The 19580-nt window shown below is 41.3% G+C and overlaps 1 protein-coding gene across 4 annotated transcripts in view; it reads right to left on the bottom strand.

Annotated features, from left to right (window-relative positions):
- Positions 1 to 19580, bottom strand: part of LOC111265266 (uncharacterized) — a 281436-nt gene that overhangs the window by 140150 nt on the left and 121706 nt on the right. For all 4 annotated transcript variants that reach the window (XM_086970425.1, XM_022841793.2, XM_086970428.1 and 1 more), the window contains one exon: positions 10013 to 10227. In XM_086970425.1, the coding sequence (XP_086826551.1) occupies positions 10013 to 10227 (215 nt within the window). The remainder of the gene's footprint in view (positions 1 to 10012; positions 10228 to 19580) is intronic.

The raw sequence follows: 19580 nt of genomic DNA, 5'->3' as shown, positions 1-19580 counted from the left end.
TCTCTACTAGATTCTACAATTTTTTTGCTGATTCAGACCAATACGGCAACGATGCGCCGCCAGAAAATATTCAATCAGTCTGAAGGCTGACGTATCTGGGGCTTCATAAAAGACCAAGCCCTTTTCTAGTTCATTCCTCTATATTGTCTTCCTTAGGGTGAAGATGAAGAGACCTCGCGTTGCGATGAGCTTCTTAAATACGTTCTAAAATGTTCTTTCCATTATTTTTTTTTTATTTTACTAGGGGAATGGCAGCCAACCAATTATTTAGCCAGCTGCATGCACGGCCTGGTCAATTTACAATACCCTTTTTTTCAATCGAACCATTACATTTTTAGGCTAAGCCGTTAAACGTAAGACCTTTTGGATAGTGTCTAACATTACACCCGAGTCCTATGCGTGCAAACGTTGACCAGTAACCAGTTATGTGCCTCACTCAAAACCATGTTTAAGTATTCCCCTTTTACAGTTACATCGGCATAAAGATCGAACATAAAGGACGATTGTATTATACACGCACATGTGCGCTCGTTCAGCTCTTCTCTAACTAATGTCTCATGAGTACATTTCTTTCATGTATTGCAGTATATCAGAAAGTTTCAAAGTGAATTATATGTACATTGTTCTTTATCCTCGTTCTATCACTTGTGAATCCTAATTCCTAATCATTTGAACACCTTCATGTATGTACGCAATTCTATCTTCTACCATGTGTTGTATATTTACACAAAATGGTAATATAAGTAGAACAATTCGCCCAGCCCCAACACACTTTCCACTCCCGCACTGACAATATCTTTGTTCGAGCTCGACTTTCTGAAATGGGCTAAAATCCAAATAATGACCCACTGCTTTCAGCTCCTTGATCCGCATGACTAAAGATCTTGTTGCATTTAACGGGCTAAGTGTTCGAAGGTATATAGAGTCGAACGCGCATATTTAACGAAAACTCCCTTGAAGCATTTCACTTCTTGATTTTCCGTTAAACCAGGCACACATGCCCATCTGTCGCACATACGCTGAGATGGCCATTGCAAGAACAAGTTAAGTCTTTTTTATACCAGACGTTTCCGTATTCCAGGTTCCTGTGCTTGAACGCTACTATAACTTTCTAACAATTCTATTGCTTGAAAAACCGAAGCTATCGTTACAGAATAATAGGAAGGTAAAGTGTGCCTGTATATGTAATGCAAACATATTTAATCAATTTGATATTAGTTTGATAATCGATAATCGCTAATTTTTACAATTTGGGCCAAAACTGACAATACCGATTGTGTGATATCACTGGTCCTTAAATAACTCTAGTTTATAAAGTGCCATTAATTAAGATATCGAAAACATGACGAGTTAATTATAACACTGACATCTCGGACACGATATTCAAACTGAGGCATTTGAAATTTAGAGCGTCTTTATTATATATTTGGCCTTAGGTAGCATATATATATTACAATAAAAAAGCTGTCTTCCGAATAGCTCTGCATTCAACTGGGAACTTGCAAGTTGACTGCTCAGACCTTACCTGCGCATCTATTGGCTATTCAAACATTTCTGGACGAGCGTAAGTAACTGCGCGGTCATGATAGTCCGACTCACTTTAACTTCCGTCCTTATTGTCCTTACGAAGGAACGTTTCTGAATATAACAAGGCTTTTTCAATCATCGGATGTATTAAGGTTGTATGAGCAATGTAGTAAAATCGATTTGCGCGAACAAAATAACGGTTCAAGCAGCATCTTATTATTTACATAGTAAAAAAAACAGAAGCTTACTTTAGGTTTACGTCTACCTTAACTACAGGATCACCTGTACCTACTAAGCGTAACCTGTCCAGTTGATATATTGACAAATTAGTATGTAATTTTTACATCGTAGCCTCACATAAACATTCGTCGCATTGGAAAAGCCAGGGGGGATTCCATAAAAAATGAGACGATGACAACAGCCCGCAGCAGTCGTCAAGGCCATGATGATGCCAACGTAGATTAGATTAAGACTCAACTGTGATAACGCAGCAAATGCTAGACGAGACTGCACGGCCAGCCAATCTTACCGGGTCACCAAGCCTAAGATAGTGGTATGATTCGTCATAGGAGTTTCTCATGAGCGTTGCTGGCTAACTTGAGGAAAACTCAGATAAGTACAAATAAAATCATGGACGTAATTTCAGGATAAAAAAAGTATTTTACTTTAAAGGACAGCGCATATATGTTGCATACAATATACGGACACCTTGTTGACTCGGCTAAATGGCCAGCTGTCGAATAAGACACTTTCAATATGATTCCTGGACCAAGTGACCTTTCGGACAACAGCTAGAATTGAAAGAGTTCTTTGGTAAATACAGGGACGAAATTCATAAAGCGGTTAACAAAGCGGTAACAAACAGAAAAACACTCACACAAAAAAGAGATGCGATTTACGCGAAATTTTTTTACTAGCTAGAATAATGTAGGTTAGGCTAAGTAGGCGCACATATAGGTTTCCTATTGTCGACTCGCAGCTATTTCTTTTTGGTATTCGATGATTTAATGAAACTTAATACTGGTCGGTTTTAAGCTAGAAGGAGTGTGCTTATAAATTTCTATAAATAGTTATAGCTAAGTTGAGAACGATATGGTGATCTAATATGACTTGTGTAAGTGATGGCATTCAAAGTTTGAGTGAAGTTTCTTGAGGGCTGTCGTAGAACTATGGACCTGGTGCCTACTTCATTTAATTTGTACCTATTGGATGCCTGTCTAGAATTACGTGATTGATGAATTTAGATAAATCGTTTGCTACTGCAGCTGGGATGGCTTCATACGATTTCCCTCCAACACGGAACGAGGTGTCATTAAAAGACTCGTGAGCCACTTGCCTAGTTTTTTTCTCAGCGTCTGCTTTTAGCATATTATTATTATTTGATATACGAAAGGCTATTTGAGACGATGCATGCTTTGAGTAGATAATTTGTCTCTTTTGCTTTAAACATTTCGATTCGGTACCCGCGTTTAATTGTTGTAAGTAAATAACATTATATATATATATATATATATATATATATTGCTAGACTACTTCAGTAACTAGAGGAGCTCTTCGTTGTTGGACATACAATTTATTAATTGAACGGTATTTTCATTACGAGGATGGCAAGGCCAGGGAGGCGCTAGTAGACACCTATGTTGCCTTATTTTATCTCAAAAACGTTATAGCGATGAAGTTGCTTCCAACGGTCAAAATAAGAATAAGCTGAATTGATATTGTATAATTGTATTTGAAAAAGGCCGCCGAAATTCAGAACATCTTGTGCAATATGACATTTTTTTCATTATTATTATTACTGAAATTATAATCTGCTTATGTGTGGTATGGTGCTGTCACAAACGCTTAGTTCAAGTGCTCCAAAAAAAGTTTTTTCACTGACAAAACCTGATATGCATGACTCACAGGCAAGTTTCGGCTGTAACTTTAAAGTAAACGCAACTTCTTAGCACCAAGTGAGGTATTATATATATATATATAATCTTCCATCCAATGCTTCCCTCGGTCGTCATCCTGATAAAATTTCAAGGATTTGATGCTTGCCCAAGAATGCTTTAGTAAGAGATTTCTCTTCCGCCATTGCTGGCGTTATCGCACCGGAAATACGTCTACTTGTCAATACCGAAAAGACGAAGCTTCGTCAACTTCTATATCGTGGAACACCTGTTTTACGAAACATATGTACTTGACATTACAATGAAGTAGGATTTTAGAAGTTGTTTTATTTGTCCGTAGGGTGACTTGGCGATTTCGAGCTTTTTATTGTTATCGTTGACCATGTTGGTCGAACACTGCAAGCTACTACATTAAGCATGACAATCTTTACATCGTCGGGCAATCCTAAAAGGCCTTGAATTTTTATTCTTTTTACTAGCTCCTATTTTTCTTCCATACACTTCCATGTTATTTAGACCTTACGTTTCGTTCCGCCATCGCCGGAGCTGCCAATGTTTTTCATTTTGTCGTTTCCACATTCCATTTCGCGTCACTACCGAAATCTGCATTCAGTCTAAGTATGTTTGTACGAAGGGCGTCTACTTAGATGGACGCTATACTGAACCAACAGTGAGTGGATTCTCGCTAGTACAAGACCCGGGCTCGCAGAACGGTTAAAACGTCAACAGAGCATTTATGAACGACGCAATGGGTCTATGATCTTTGCTACCAATGAGCACTGACGCCTGCCGGTGAAGCAACCGGCGGTCGCGACCGACTTGAAACGAGACGCTCTAAGACCCGCAAAGGCTGCATTAAATACCGATGTCAACAAGATCGACGTCATATCGTCGTACCCGCTTATTATAAAAAGATGAATGTTGAACGTAAGTGCGAGACATTGCGTTCATGTAAGTCATCCCCAGACCGAGGGTACGCCGAAAGAGCAAAATGAAGAATAGTGTCTAACTGTATACTCGTGCTGTCTGTATGGCCGTTTATGTGTAAGTAATTTATGATGTAAAAATGGAGACACGCAAAATTCAATGGGGCAAAAGGGTTTGCGGGCATGCCTGCATGCGTTGCGGTAATGTGGTATTCATTTATCCATAGGAGCTGACAAAAAGCAAAAAACAATTCTTGCTGGGTCGACGCCTACGTCTACAGGTGCATAGCATCTCTTTGTATAAAAACAGATACCTAAATGAATATTTTTGCGTATGCCAAAATTGTAATTACTCCGAAAACACCTTTTTACAGTAAGCTTGCGTCAACGTAGTCCAACAGATATATACTCGTTAAGATGTCGCTCAAATACGACAGATGTCAAGGTTTCCAGTAGAATTAAATTTTGGGTTGATGACATGCCGAAAGTTCGAAAAATGCAAGGGTTCAACACTGCCAAAAAGATTACGAGTTTTAAAAAGACTAATCATCGGAGTTTCGTCTCGTGTGAAAAAAATTGGGTAACATTTGATACATAAGCGCTGCCTGCCCTTTTGTCCGTGGCATTCCTTTCCTGTGCAAGAGTATTTTATGTCTACGTGAGCATGCATCGACTGCGTGGACCAAACGTACAACTCTATGTGCACGAGGCTAACGTGCTGGTCCTGGATGAGCTATGGGTGTCGGTATATTTTATGGACAACGGTACGACCTGTTGAACCATGGCAAGTAGCTGGAGCTTTCATCGACCCATAAGAGTGAGGAGCCACCCAAATTCAACATCCAGAACAGCCGATGCGAGCGGTGCCCCTATCAAACAGTGAGCAGTTAGAGAAGAGCCAGCAGAAGCAGTGTTGGTCGGCTACCAGCTTTGCTGGCGGCTTCCGCGGGAGCAAATACGGTTTACAGATAGCTTCCTAGAGATGTAAGTCCTGCAACAGGTCGCGGTAGTAGCGGCGCTAGTGTAGTCGACAATAATAGCGGCAGTCACGGAGTTCTAATTCAATAGTTGGTCCTACTGTTCCGGTTTCGTCAGCTCCACGAAACAAAGGGTGGTCATGGACGTTAAAGGTATTTTAGATAGTGGCGCTCCGGAACAGCTTCTCCAGAACGAAGATCGTTCAGGGAGCGCTGCTCTTTGAGAGGGGTGACTAAAATAACAAAAAAATTTACAGTAGCGAAACGAGGCTCACTTTTAACGAGCTGTATCACTTGATCCTCATAGATAAATAACTTGCCTACTTATCTCGCCGACATTTGGCCTGCTGCCACTGGGAAGGGTTCGAAGGTGGCAAACCTAAAAGAAACACGCCGACCATCAGATCCTTATGTAGCATTAGAGACTGACGATGCTCGGTGTATTGAGGCCTGGCCTTTAACAACTAACGATTTTAACAAGACTTTGTTCTGGCAACTCTGCTTACGAGTAGCTATGTTTAAAATCATATCCCGATACACATCGAGTGAAAAAAAAACCATACTAGCAATAAAAATACGATTTACATAGCTAAATTCTGTCAAAAAATGGAGCGATATTGATTGGAAAACGAGGCCTTTTTCTAAATGGGCCACCCGGTGGTATTAGTCACTTCACAGATATATCGTATGGTATTAGGGGATTGCGTGGGAAGTACCGCTTCAATTGGGACGGTGGGGCTATGCGTACTTTGATGAAGGACCTTTTCTTTCGTTAATGGCTTTAACAAGCTTTTTACGGTTTTTCAACTGTAAAATGCACATGACTAATGACAGTTTTTATGGCCGAAGACCTGTTACATTCCTTACCACTCAAACCCCAAAGGAATTATCGAAATGTTGAAACAGTCTCTAGCGGTGGGGAGTAACAGTACGGCGTCCTTTAACACAATTAAGAATTTTCACAAAATTCAAGAGGTAGCCATTTTATATATACTGATAGACCTATTACCAAGATCGGACGATTGCACTGGTCAAACAATTTGTTTCTTTAGGTTAACCGAATTTAATCTCTAGATTCATGTCTAAATGTCTAAACCTCTATTTTACACAATGTAGATTAGATTACCCGATATCGTCTAAATCATGCGATACATCAATTTTTATTTCATCGTTATTTCACGTTTTTTTTCGTAATATCTGCGGATACCTAAAAAGATCTATCAAAATCTTCTATTGTGTGGCAAAAATTTTTCCTTCACGCCCTTCATAATTGAAACTTAATTCAGGATTTTGCTAGAAACCCTGCGTGGTTAAAGCAGCTTTTTGTTGGCCCTTAATTGGCTTCAAGTGAAGGGGCTGAGTTGCAACTTCACGTAGATGCTCCTCCATCTCGAGGCGCAATATGAAGTTATTACCCAATTAACATCTAAAGCTGAAAAAATCAATTTAAATTTTTCATTATTCAACTTACGATCAGCAATCTATTTTAATTTGACTTGATATTTTTATTAGAGGAAAGAACACATTGCCATTAATGCACGCCGATCCTCATCTTTCAATCGAGGCATTGAGTCTTCCGTAATCCCCATATCTTCTTAAATGGTATCTGCCATGTCACTTCCTTTCATAAACCTCTATTTTAAGGAACTGAGGAATATATCTACAATAAACGTTTACTCGCCTATTGTAAGGGTAAAGGTATAAGTGGCGTGTCGCCGCCGCGTGTTTGGTCTCGGTGTCTCGGACGTAAGGGCTGGTGGTTCTGGGCACTGCAGACGGTACGAGCGTAAGGAAGGAGCTGCTTCTTGCACCGTCATCATACGTTTCCGTGGGAATCACTTGAGCAGTGGCCGGGTTTTGGCATGGTTTCGTCTCTCCTTTTATTCTTTCAGGTATCTTGTCTTTCCGAAATTTCGGCCCTTTCTTATACTCAGTGCCTTGTTCTACCGCCATTTTATTCTTACTATCAGTGTTTAGGCTCTTTTTCCACTTGATCGACTTGAAGCTGGCGTCCCTTTTACGACAGGCGTCAGTACCGCTGTTTCAACGGATTGCTTTAATAATTAGCTATCCGGGCAGAATGGGCCTCTGTGCATCACAGTCTGAAGGCATCACACCTAAGAAGAGATTATGACTGTATTTATCACTGTTTCTATGACTTGGAAAATTCTTTAGTGAAGGGTCAAAGAACTTCTACGCCCCGATTCAAATATAGGTCAACTCAGTGTCCTTTAGTTGATACCGCAAATATATTATCACTGCACAACCGCAACGGTCACGAGATTTCGAACTCACGATTTGTAGGAAAAACCCGAATTAACGTGGCTAGCTTGCATTGATTAAATTGAAAATACTGTCATCTACACAAACAAGGACGCCCCTTGTTGTCATGGCACATGAAACAAACATTGTGTAGCATACAATTGTATACATTTATATTAATAAGCAGGACATATGTGCCGCACCTCTGAAAAAACCCGCATATCCCCTCCTATGATAGTTATTATTTACAAAGTCCTCTTCCCGCATTGGTCCACTAGACTGTAGCTCCAGGAGTCAATTTTACTTTATTCAAATTTAGGTCAGGCCAGGTCTGATAGGTTAGCTAATGTTTAGGTAATTAGGCAATAAATAAGTACCCTTGTTTGACTATAGCGGAATGAAACTCTAGAGGACTTGAGTGACACTCTTTTGTCTAAAACCATAACGGAATATTAAAAGCAATCTAGCAGATGAATACTTGATGTGTAGGCAGTATATAGATCATATGCTCCTCGAAAATGGATCATTCGCACGTGTAAAATAAAAATCAGATTTCGATTCTTAGCTCAATTAGGCTTAATAACCTAAATGAAACAGATCGATTCCTTATGATTGTACGTATGATCCCTTTGAGTTCCGGTATAGTCGGACCTCGTGTACCCCGGGTCGAGATATACTTATTTTTTTATCAGCACTATCGATGTATACAGCTATACAGGTGTGTATATCATGATGGGGGTTACCGGTATCAATTTGTTGGCTGTCTTATGTTGCCTACTGCTTTCTGTTTCGACGTCGACATAACTGTCTGTCAGACTTCGACCCCAGATTGTTGTTCGAACGATTAGTGAAGTTGTAAAGAACGCAAGGACGCCACATCGAAACAAGGGAAGCAGTTCTATAGGCAAAGCAAGTACGCCATACAATTCTGCCAACATACGACCGGCCAACATGTCCGGTCTATGACAGTTTGCAGGTCGCATATCACTGACGTAAGCAACTTCGTTGAAATACGTTACATTTCGGGTTCGCTCGCTCTAGTCTCGCCGTCCTGTTTCGTCATAGCCCCTCCTCTTACAACCTATAGTGAAAAAGTGTACCTTCCTCTAGGGCGCAGCGCCTAGAGTACACCCTCGTTATTTGCACCCTTTACCTTTAAACGCCACGTCCTTTGCCGAAGGACTTTCCGACTTCCTATTAAATGTATGTGTCTAAGCCTTCCAAGCTCAAAGCAGTGCAAGCAGATTACGCAGGACCAGCTGTAGGCAACGCGCATGTCAACATTTGGCGCGATATGGGCGAGATGCATTAGGCAAATTTTCATGTCGTTGTCCACAGCCTCCACACACCTTCGCTAGCCACTGAGAGCCTCTTCGCTTGCTCCATTGAATGCCGTACCCCCAAAGTCGTTCTAACGAAATAATATCACCAAATAGACAAAATAGTTCGGGCACCTAAAGTCGGAAATGTTTGCCCCAAATGCCCAACCCATAATCTACATACGGCGGCGATGCTAGCACTCATGTTAAAAACTGGCCTGTCTCACCTGCGAACAGCCTGCCACCATCTTGCTTTCATTCAGGGGAAGGTGGCGGAGCGAGAGTTTGTGCCTTTGTGTTTGTGGGACATGACATTGGCTGATGACACTGTTCGTTGCAGGAAACTCTTGAGATTTAAATAAAGAATAATGATAGAACAGGTATATTCACTAAAATAAAATACGAGACGGAAGTATAAGTGCCCATGAACAATATTTTTTCAAAATAAAGTACTGCATAAAAGTTACCAAATAACAGGTTTTCACGAACCAATTTAAGTAAGAACGTTTCAATCCATGAACGATGAATCCACCTATGTTACTTATTTGACGTTTGCCGCATATGATCCATTAACGAAGTAGGTTAAGTTAGGTAATCACTCGTGCGTCCCCTAGACAGGACCAACGGAAGGAAGAGCGAAGATTTACGTATAAGGTTTGGAGGCAAAGAGCTCAAAGCGCCGTCTTAACGCTTCTTTTTGAACAAATACGAACGTAGGGCAAACCTGCCTCAAGGTTTCGCTAACCCGTACGGCGTTCATTGCAACTCATACCACCACGTGTAACTGAGCTAGTTTTACCTACGAAATAAGCACTACGTTTTATTAAAAAAAAGTATAATAATTTATTAAGTTCAAGACCGCATCAATTTGCATGTGTCCAACCAAATTAAAACCGAAGACCTTTCCTATATGATATGCTTTATTTGCAATTGAAAAGGCGCTGCTAAATGAAAACGTAAAGTACCCTCTAAAATACAAGTACTAGAGTTACGTTTTTAGCATATCAACACGGTTACAGTTGTCTCGTGCTTCTGAAGCTATAGCTTTCCCTGAACAAAGGACCTAAAAATGGCATACTCGTTTTTCAATATATTGCTCTACAAACCATTCAGCGTCTCGATGATCCTTTCATTTGGTGGCGTCGCCCGAACCGCAACATCCATCGGTGTGAGGCCGGTAGACGGGTTTACCTTCGTGAGTGTCGCGCCGGAGTAAACGAGTAAAGCGGTCGTCCCAGGTCGGCCACCGAAAACAGCTTCATGAAGGGCTGTACCTCGCAATGTACACCGGTCCACATTGGCGCCGAGGTCCAACAAATACCTAAGAAAATTTAAAATTGACACGCGTCATAGAATGAAATGGGAGACAAAGGTAGAAAATAACAAGAACGAAAAAATGATAAGCAAGTTATCGCCTGAGACCGATATATTTGTATGACTACGTGGGCCGTGTATGCAAATGCGTTATCCCTGCCTTAAACATCTATGAGGGAAGACAAAACATATTTACAGCAGAAATAAGTTAGAAGAAAAGGAGTCTACTTTCTTAGCAATTGATTTGCTCCGACAACCTGCACTACCCCGAATGTAAGACTATTATTTGTATATCAGTCGATGTAAGTATATACGTTTTTGTCGTATACTCGGTAATATGCTGTAGCCCAACGTGTCACTGCATAATTTTGGTGAAAACTGAATCTTCTTGTAACCTAGCCATTGTTTTTTTTATTGGCAGAAAATCTTTGTCGTTTACGCTAGAGCCTGATTGATTTTTGCTTTTGTATTGTCTCTTTTTGTTTGAAGGGGCTAAAACTTTTCAACGCCTATCTATGGTAGCGTTACGCATCGTAGTATTTAGCTCTCTCTACAATCATGATACAAGCTCTGGAATCGCCAGGAAGTTGCCAGTCAGTTCTCAGATGCTGATCGTTATGAAGGCTACTGATATTCCATGAAATAGTGCCCTTATGATTTTGTACACATAGTTCATATGTCGATAGAGGCAGCGTCTCTATCATGCGTAGAGCAATACGAATTTAGAAAAAGACTGAATTCAGTCAATATGGTGCATTTTCTAGACAAAAATTCGATCCGAACGGATCTTTCACTTTGGCCGAAATTACTACTTTTTGATATTATAGCGTTATCCTGCACATACAATGCGCAGAGGGTGAAGTAATAATAGACTTAGAGTGGAGAAACTATGTACGTCTAAATATGGAGAATAAAGATAGGTTTCTACTTGATACGAATGCTGTAGGCTTGTTTTTTTCTCACAAATGTAATCTTAGCATTTTCCTAATTGTATAAATCTGCAGTTTTTTTCCATTGCGAGCCTGTTGTTGCTCCACCCTATGGAGCTCCATCCTGGCCGAGCAAAGGACCATTCTTAGGATACGAGGCGGTTGTCGCAAATCTCACGAGGTGGGGGCTTGCCATCAATAATCACTGTGATCAGCGGCTGCCGTTTCAAGCTATAGTTCTATTGCTGAGAGCCGAGAAGGTTATGCGAGATCCCGACAGTTGGCAAAGCAGATTGTAGCGATCTCACCGCGCATTGTCGCGCTATGTGTACCATACTGCCTTACGTTGTTGCGTATCGTGTGGCGTTAGGCTAGTGTACTAATAGGAGAGGCTTCTCATGAAGGCCTGTCTACTGTGCGTGAGGTATCTATCACAGACCGGGCCTCCGCGGGTGTTCGCCAGATAGGGCGGATCCGAGGCCACATGTCTCCTTAGCAGTGTAGTGGGCAAGTTAAACTTAGCGATCTATAGTGGGCTCATAAGTGACGTAGTGGATATTGGTGTACTTGTTGCTTTATTCATTCGTGTTTCCATGAGTTGCTCCTGGGCAGCTGAAGCAAGAGACAACTTGTATCCGGCTTGACACACCCTCTCATATTTATCGGGAGGTTCTTCTATAGGTTAGGCATCATTATATGTTCTGACTTGGATGTGTCTCGATGAGCTTCCATGTGTTCTAAAACACGTTTGGGAACGCTATTACTTGCGGCGTTGATTATGACTTTTCAACAAAATAGAAACCTAAAGATGCGAATTATGCAACCCAAACTAGCCCTCGCCGAAGTGCCCGCAGCGATTAAACACGGCCTCAGGAGCAATGCAAAAACATAAGAAAAATATGCAGTATTCTTTTCTATCTTCCGATCATTACAATAGAGTCATCGTAACTTTGTGCATCCTTCGCATTAATTTACCAGAACATCATACGCACAATGTCTGATCTGATCTCAGAAATATCGTATAACTTCTAGTCCTAGCATTCAAAGTTAACTGGCTTCGTTACCATGGAGTGTTTGTCTCAAGTTTATTAGATATGCACACGGCATGAACCAACAAATCTGGTCAGCCCTCACTGGGAGACTGTTGTAAGTACCTAAAGCACCTACAGGTATAAGAAGTCACAGATGTGGAATTACAACCAGTTAATAGTAGATTGGCAATCAAAAATAATGAAGCTTAGACAAAGATTGCTTATTAGAATCCGCTGGATCGTTCCTATTTTTTAATAGCTGTCCGGTTATATTTGCTTTTAAAGCTAACGCATGTCCACCCAAAGCTGAATAAATACCACAATGCTGTTGCGAAGCGCGGTGTTTTTAAGGCAACAACTGAATACGTCAAAGCTTGTCAACCGGCTAGGTTGATCGATAGGTAGGGCCTATTTCTGTTTTATCAAACCCGATAATATGTCTAGTCGCATAAATTATTGGAACAAATTAAAATGTATCTGTTTTGGGGAGACTCTTGTTATCCTCCTGTATCTAAAATAGTACATGTATTGACGTATCTTGTAAATCCCAGCGAACCTAAGGCGTAACGTCATTTTACAGCTATCCTCAATGTCCTTTATAGAAATGTACGCCAGGAAAAAATAAGTCTACCAATTAATTACATACATAGTTATCATAGTTGATTCAGTGTCGCCTTCACACACGCCTGTCATAAAATATTACCATTTCTTGAGACCCAAAACAAAGGTCAAGCTTAATCGGCCGCTTTGCGTTTTCGAACACTGTAGGCGACAAAGGCCAGTCGCGTCATTGCACGCGCCACACGTCGTTAATGTTGCGACCGGCTCAGTGATCACAAAGGCCGTATGCGCTTGCCATACTTGCGTTCCTCTTCCGCTTTCGTATGCCTTTAAGCTTCGGAGTGCTTCGAAGGACCGTCGCGCCTTGCGTCTCCGACGTGTTCCGGACGGCTTCACAGCTGTAAAGCTGCTTATTATTTTTGATATTTTAGTGCCGCAACGCTCGGATTGGTTTCTGGCATTCTCCCTTTCCAGTTCACCTCTACCGATTCCTGCACGCTTCAGATACTATCGAATCGGCCTTTCACTTTCTTTGACTAAAAGTTAAATAGATGCGACTTGTTTCTTCGGCTATTCTCTCGGCGGCTGCGTAAACTCTAACTGCCCAATGGCAAAAACGAGAATCGAAAGCTTCCGTCAGTGTTTTGGGCGGGTCAGACACACGAAATTCTCGACAGGTTTCTTTCCTCAGAAGTGTAGTAGCTTATTCTAGTAGAATGGATCCTGGAGCATCGCAAGAGAGAAAGAGGGAGGGTAAAACTAAGTTTTAAACAATTTCTGCCCCTCAAAGGCTTTGTACATTGCCCCTTGACTTGTGAGTCTCTTCCGTTGATGGATTCCGTTACACAAATCTGTCCGTCAGATGACTTACTTTCTGCAGATGTCTTTATCCGCTTTGGCAACAGGAAGGTGGAATGAAGTAACCGGTTTTTTCTAGGTCGCTGGCCTAGGTTTACCACATTACGTGGGACAGCTGCCTGACCCAAGAAACACCCCTCAGGTGGTTTAGAAGCGATTCACAGTAGCGTTACGGAGACGAATAACCGAAATGAGAAATTCGACGAGAACAGGAGGATCTGAGACGTTGTATAAAGTTAGATCGGAGTGAAGGGTCCATGATGCGACAGAATCAAGGATAAGGAATAATTAACACACATTAACTATCACGATTGCGGCGGCCAATATGGCGGCCCCGAATGACATAGATGGTAGCGGCGAAGGCTAGTAACGACTAAAAGGATGTTACCAGTTGGAAGCAATGCTTTCCCTATTTAGGTTTCAGCTCTACGAGTATAACCTATGAATATGATATTATCAAAATGATGGCTATGGGCTACGCTATGTTGATTGTGATGGACCATTCCAAAACGGGAAGACAAGAAGTTCAGTTGTGCTTACATTTCGCATATTACGTTCTCGTTTCAGTTCCGACTGGGTAAAATGGCTATAGCGAAGAACAAGCGGGCAGTTTTTATATGCTTTCAACTGGCATTTGATTAAGACACAGACGTCCCTGTGGTTGCCCCAGAAAGGGAAAGTACGCAGTGAACCAATGTGTGTAAAATGAACCGATGCCAGAGCGGTGAAACAAAGACCCTCGAGATATGTAATCGTACACAGAATGCTCTATCACTAAGTATTAGAATGTGCAATGCAACATTATTTTCGATAATAACCCGCCGTCCATGTGTGTGTCCACGTTTATAGGGAACTCTGAATATATATGTATATGTGTGCCTCTTTTTTTGCCTTGAATACAAACTAATATCTTAGACCTAATACAGCGGTTACCACAGTAGACGGACCAGGCTGGGGTATCGTTTGGTCCTAAGCGAAAAGAGTTTCGCGGTATTATACGGCTCCGAAAAGGTCGATTCGGCGAAACCCGATGTGCAGTATGAAACAAGCCACAAAGTACAGGCCATATATTTACGGTATATGAAAGACGATCAGCTATTGCTGTTACGGAGCATAAGGTACAACTTCCTTGGTACCAGCATAACATTGCTCTTGTTGCAGCGAGCTATCGTAATCTGCATCTGCAATGATTGCTCTTCTAACGCTGTCATATTGTTATGCAAAAGCCTTCGGAGGCAGGCGAAAAAGCCTGTGTCACGAAAGCTTTTGATACTTGAACGCCGCGCCAGAGTGTCTTTGCCGTTTTATGATAGACACGATCCGCATACATATGTGTGCATAGGGGATACTCAAATACTAACAAGATTTATATATATAAGATCTATTGATGACTTCCAAATAGGACAAGTCCGAGACAAGACCAGCGGCATGCGGAAGTAACCATTTACTCTAATACTACTTATGAGATACTAGAACTGCTTTTGATATAACGTAAATTATGTGTATAGAGGATTCTCTCGTGTATGATATATGACGACGACGGCGGCGGCGGCGGCGGTGGCGGCGGCGGCCGAATATTAACAGCGCTTGAAGTAGGTTTTACATTGTGTGTAGTTATGGGTCGCTTAATGCAGGGTTTATAGTGTCCTTGGGTTCCACATAAGTCAAAAACTAGTACCGTGCAAACAATTGAATGTGTTTTTGTGCAAGCAGCGTACTAGGTCGGTGGACGATATGCTGCCGAGGGATATGCAGGTTGCGTTCGTAACACTAGATGGCGCACAAAACTAGATATTACTTAATATCTATATTTAAAAAAAATGATTATTTAATCAATGGTAAATAGAGGTTGCATGTATGTGTTAGTCACTTGATGGAATTTAAGTATGCTAATTTTCTTCTATTTAATTTCGTTCACTTCTGAAGAACTAGAAGAAAAGGCACTTTGTCAATACATATTCATAATAAAGCCAAGGGTATCCGTTTGTTTGAGTCTGAGCAAAGTCGTAGAAACTGCATTAAACTAGGTGGTCGACGCTCAGACTAAGTTAAAACATTAGAATGAGAACATTCGACGGAGAACAACACGGTTCTTTATTTCTAGGGAAAAAATCGTATGGTGTAATGATAACGCGTTCGCCTACGTTGCCCGCTGAACTTAACGGTATTTACTTACAAGATGGAACCTGGAGGATAAAAACTGGATGAAAATTAGCACACAATTCATTTCACGCTGACGAAAATTAGCCATCCAGATCGATGCTTAACTAAAGCTGCACTAAAGACGTAAAACTCACAGCTGACTTTCACTACCGATTAGATACGCTATGTATACGGGTCCTCCTTGATCAACTTCCTCCTTGATCCACAGTTCAAAGGCATTATTAAAGCAGCTCTTAAAACAGCCTTTGAGCTCTAGAGCCTATGATCCTGAACGACTAGCAAGAATTTTAACGACGGTGGCACGACGCTTGTAAATGGAAACCCATAACCTTCTTTAAATAAGGCCAAAAGCGTTTCCAGTAGATCATGCGTCACCCATCGGATTCATCGGTACGCCAGTTTTGCCTAACCGTTGTCAAATTAAGGGCCTCACTCGTAAGCACTAACTTTCGAAATATAAACTAGATCGGCTTTTCTATATTGCTGTCGCCGACATTACAGGGAAGTTATTTTGTAAAGAAAACTCTTCAATTTGTCACGAACATTCGAAGCAGCTCCGAGATGCGGGCTCTCCTCATGAAAAAAATAATGCTCTAAACTTTATGGGAGGAAAATAGTATGGTCTGATGCAGGTTAGTCACGAGCAACCTAATGTGACCTTTTTCGTGGATAACCCTCTCGTAGTAGCTCACGGTCCAAATCCGGGGGGATTCAATTATATATGAGTTCAGACTAAGAGTCGGTTGCTAGTTGAGAACCTTTAATACTTCCGAGTAACGAAATGATCGCTATGTATATATATATATATATATATATATATCGCATTGTGAATAGCAAAATGAATTGAAGACAATTCTTACTTAAAAGGTCAAATAATCATTACGCAAATCGGGAACGGCTGTTGGTCGTGCAAGGGTTTGTTTTGCCTACATTTTGTGCCCTCCCGACAAAATACCGGTTCCTCTCCGAGACTTTCTGTGTTGTCCTTTTTCCAGTCCTTGCTCAATTAGATTACCAGCTATTGTGTTCGTTGCTAAATCAACTTAATGAAGAAATATTCGATTATTTAGACAGTATAAAAGCCTACATAAAATAAATCGAAGGTGCCCTATCTGGTGTATATAGATAGGTGTAGTGGCATTCTCTAGAGGAATGGTATTGCAGAAACACTGGGCAAATATAATTTAAAAGTAATCGTCCTTCGGCCCACAAGATGGCTTTGTCTGAAAAGTTCGGCTTTATCGAAGATAGGTGAAGAATCAACATTGATGCCAATTGTTGATCTGCTATGTAACGGGACAGCTAATATGGAAGAGATATATGGTGAACAACGCGGATAGATCAATATATGCACACAAGTGTGGTATATCAACACTTTGAAAATTGAATATAAAACTTCCTCAAGATAACTAAGATAGTCGAATAAAACTAAATATATATAATAAACCTACAAAGTTTATCACTGACAAAGATTTTTCCATATCGCATACGTCTCATCTCTTGGCCTTTTAGCTAAGACCAAAGTATAGTATTTACCAGAGAAATAAAGAAACGCCTACGTAAAAATGATCGTCACCTTTAATTGAGCAGCGACAAAAAGATGTGCCATCCTTTATAAAGTCTTCCTCAGTGATTTTGGCGACTAAATATTTATCATACGAATACTACATTGTCCTATTCGCTTTTTAGAGACGCTTGGTTCTTTCCTTTACTTGTCTTTACCTACGATTGTTTCCTTTCGAACTTCCTTACTTTGGCTTAACTTAGCCGGTGACGCCCTTTTTATCCATTCGGCTTCTGTAATAGAGGAAAGGAATATGACACTGCACAACGCGATGAAATCGATGCAAATTCATACATGCCTATAGATCGCAAACAGTGAAACGACGACGACGATTTTGCCCATGTCGGAACGCCGTAGGCGTAAACGCATGAAAACGACTGGATTGAGTTCTCAGCCAGACGATTCTACGATCAGCCCAAAATAGAAGAACAATTCGGATTTCTTACACGGGTTGCACCGGGAGGCCGCGAGGTTGTTTAGGAACTCCTGGCAAGTTCCGGAGGGCTTCGAGAGATTCTGTGGGGTATCGGAAGCAATGAACTCGTATAGGTTTTCTTTTCTCTGCCTCATAGTCGATACAGTCTGCGCTTTGCCGACGACAATGAAGATGGGAAATAGACGGGAAAATGGTCCAAAGAAGAAAACGAAAAGAAGAAAACGACGACAAAGATGGCGTTGGGAAAAAACGGAGAAATATATTCCACGCCAACGTTATTCTGCTGCTACTTCAGGTCGTTGTATCGTCGTTCGTGAGCTTCGTTATGGGCGTCAAGCATGTCGACAGGACCTGCTGCTCAACAGGATACGGTCCTGTCTCTGCGGTGACTACGAGCTGCCTCAATTTAAAAATCGTGGGAGTCGAAAATGCGGCAGCGTTGAAGCTTTTTACTCTGTGAGTTTTTGCCCCTTCGCCGAAAGAAAACTTGCAAGGAAACGAAAAAAGAGATTAAACTTTTTCTGCTCTGGAAAATCCCCTTCGCCAGTCGTCCTTCGTTCGTCTCCTCAGAAAGCTCGTGAAAACTTGGGACGGCGGCGCAAGCTAGTAGTTGGTGGGCATCGCTGAAAAACTTGCTCTAGCTAGTCATTATTATTGAAACCATATTTTGCGTTTCCTACACTCGGTTACCAGTAGACTGTTCTATTGTATCTAATCCAGTGAGCGGAAAAAGTTGAGACCGGGTTCGTGTGTGATAGTTAAAATAGGATTAGAAGTAAGAGTAAAAGCTTCTTCGTCTTTATAGAGCGCATGGAATGAATAAAACTGGTGGCAGTAACAGCAGCAGCGAAAATAGTATTAGACAGCTATATATGTATGTAAAGGTCTTGTTGATTTTTAACTTAAAATTTTCATTTCAATGGGTCCAACGGTCGGTCGGCAGGTGAGTAAGTTTTATCAGTTTATGGTGATTGTAGTTATTACGATTACAAGCAGAAGTGAACAGAAAGAGTTTAGTAATGATTCTGTAATTGTAGTTCCATGGTAGTGTCAATGCTGATAAGCCGATGGTGAAGCGGTGCCTTAACAGAATATGCGTTAACGCATAATGGAACTCTTTCTTCAAGGGATCGTTTTATTTTCGTACAAAGTATCCGAAATACATACTTAACGTTTCCATTGAATCAATGGCCTCCCGATGGTTGTCACAATCCCTTGTCCCATTTACCCAATTTTACCAAATTTACCCATTGCCCCCTATACCTGCGTACAAAACACTCGCACAAAAAATGCGCTCAAATAGAACGTAAATGAATAGAAGGCAGTCGGCGGTACTATTCACTCATTCGAGTTTAAACCAAGCAAGACCATGTTAGGCAGGGGTTTGGTCCTTTCGGGACTATTTCTTTGGCAGGATCGACGAAGCGGAAGGTAGAGAAGTAAACGAGACTCGTATTCCTTGGATATCAGCGTTCCGTTGGCACATGGGTTCCAGTTCAGACGACGCTGACATGGAGCAGCTGTAGGTAGGCTATGGGAAACGGAAACAGAGAAATAGGTGAAGCTAAGACTGGAAGCAATGCTTGGAGAGCTAGCCTGTTGTGCTTACAAGAACAAACAGGCCTTCGGATCGGTGGCACCGCCGCTGGCAACCAAGGACGACATGACCTCTGTTGGGCCAAACCAGGCTATTTCCAATGATACTCCAAAAATCCTTCCTTGGTCTACTTCTTTGTGAATTAGTCGACTCATTCACATAGAGGTGTGACATTACTTATAGGCTACGACGTTATCTCGACGTGCAGAGTCGATGTAGAG

The sequence above is a fragment of the Varroa jacobsoni genome, unplaced genomic scaffold (genome assembly GCF_002532875.2).
Source record: "Varroa jacobsoni isolate VJ856 unplaced genomic scaffold, vjacob_1.0 scaffold_102, whole genome shotgun sequence".
Lineage (NCBI taxonomy): Eukaryota > Metazoa > Arthropoda > Arachnida > Mesostigmata > Varroidae > Varroa > Varroa jacobsoni.
This window is presented reverse-complemented; position numbering and strand designations above follow the sequence as displayed.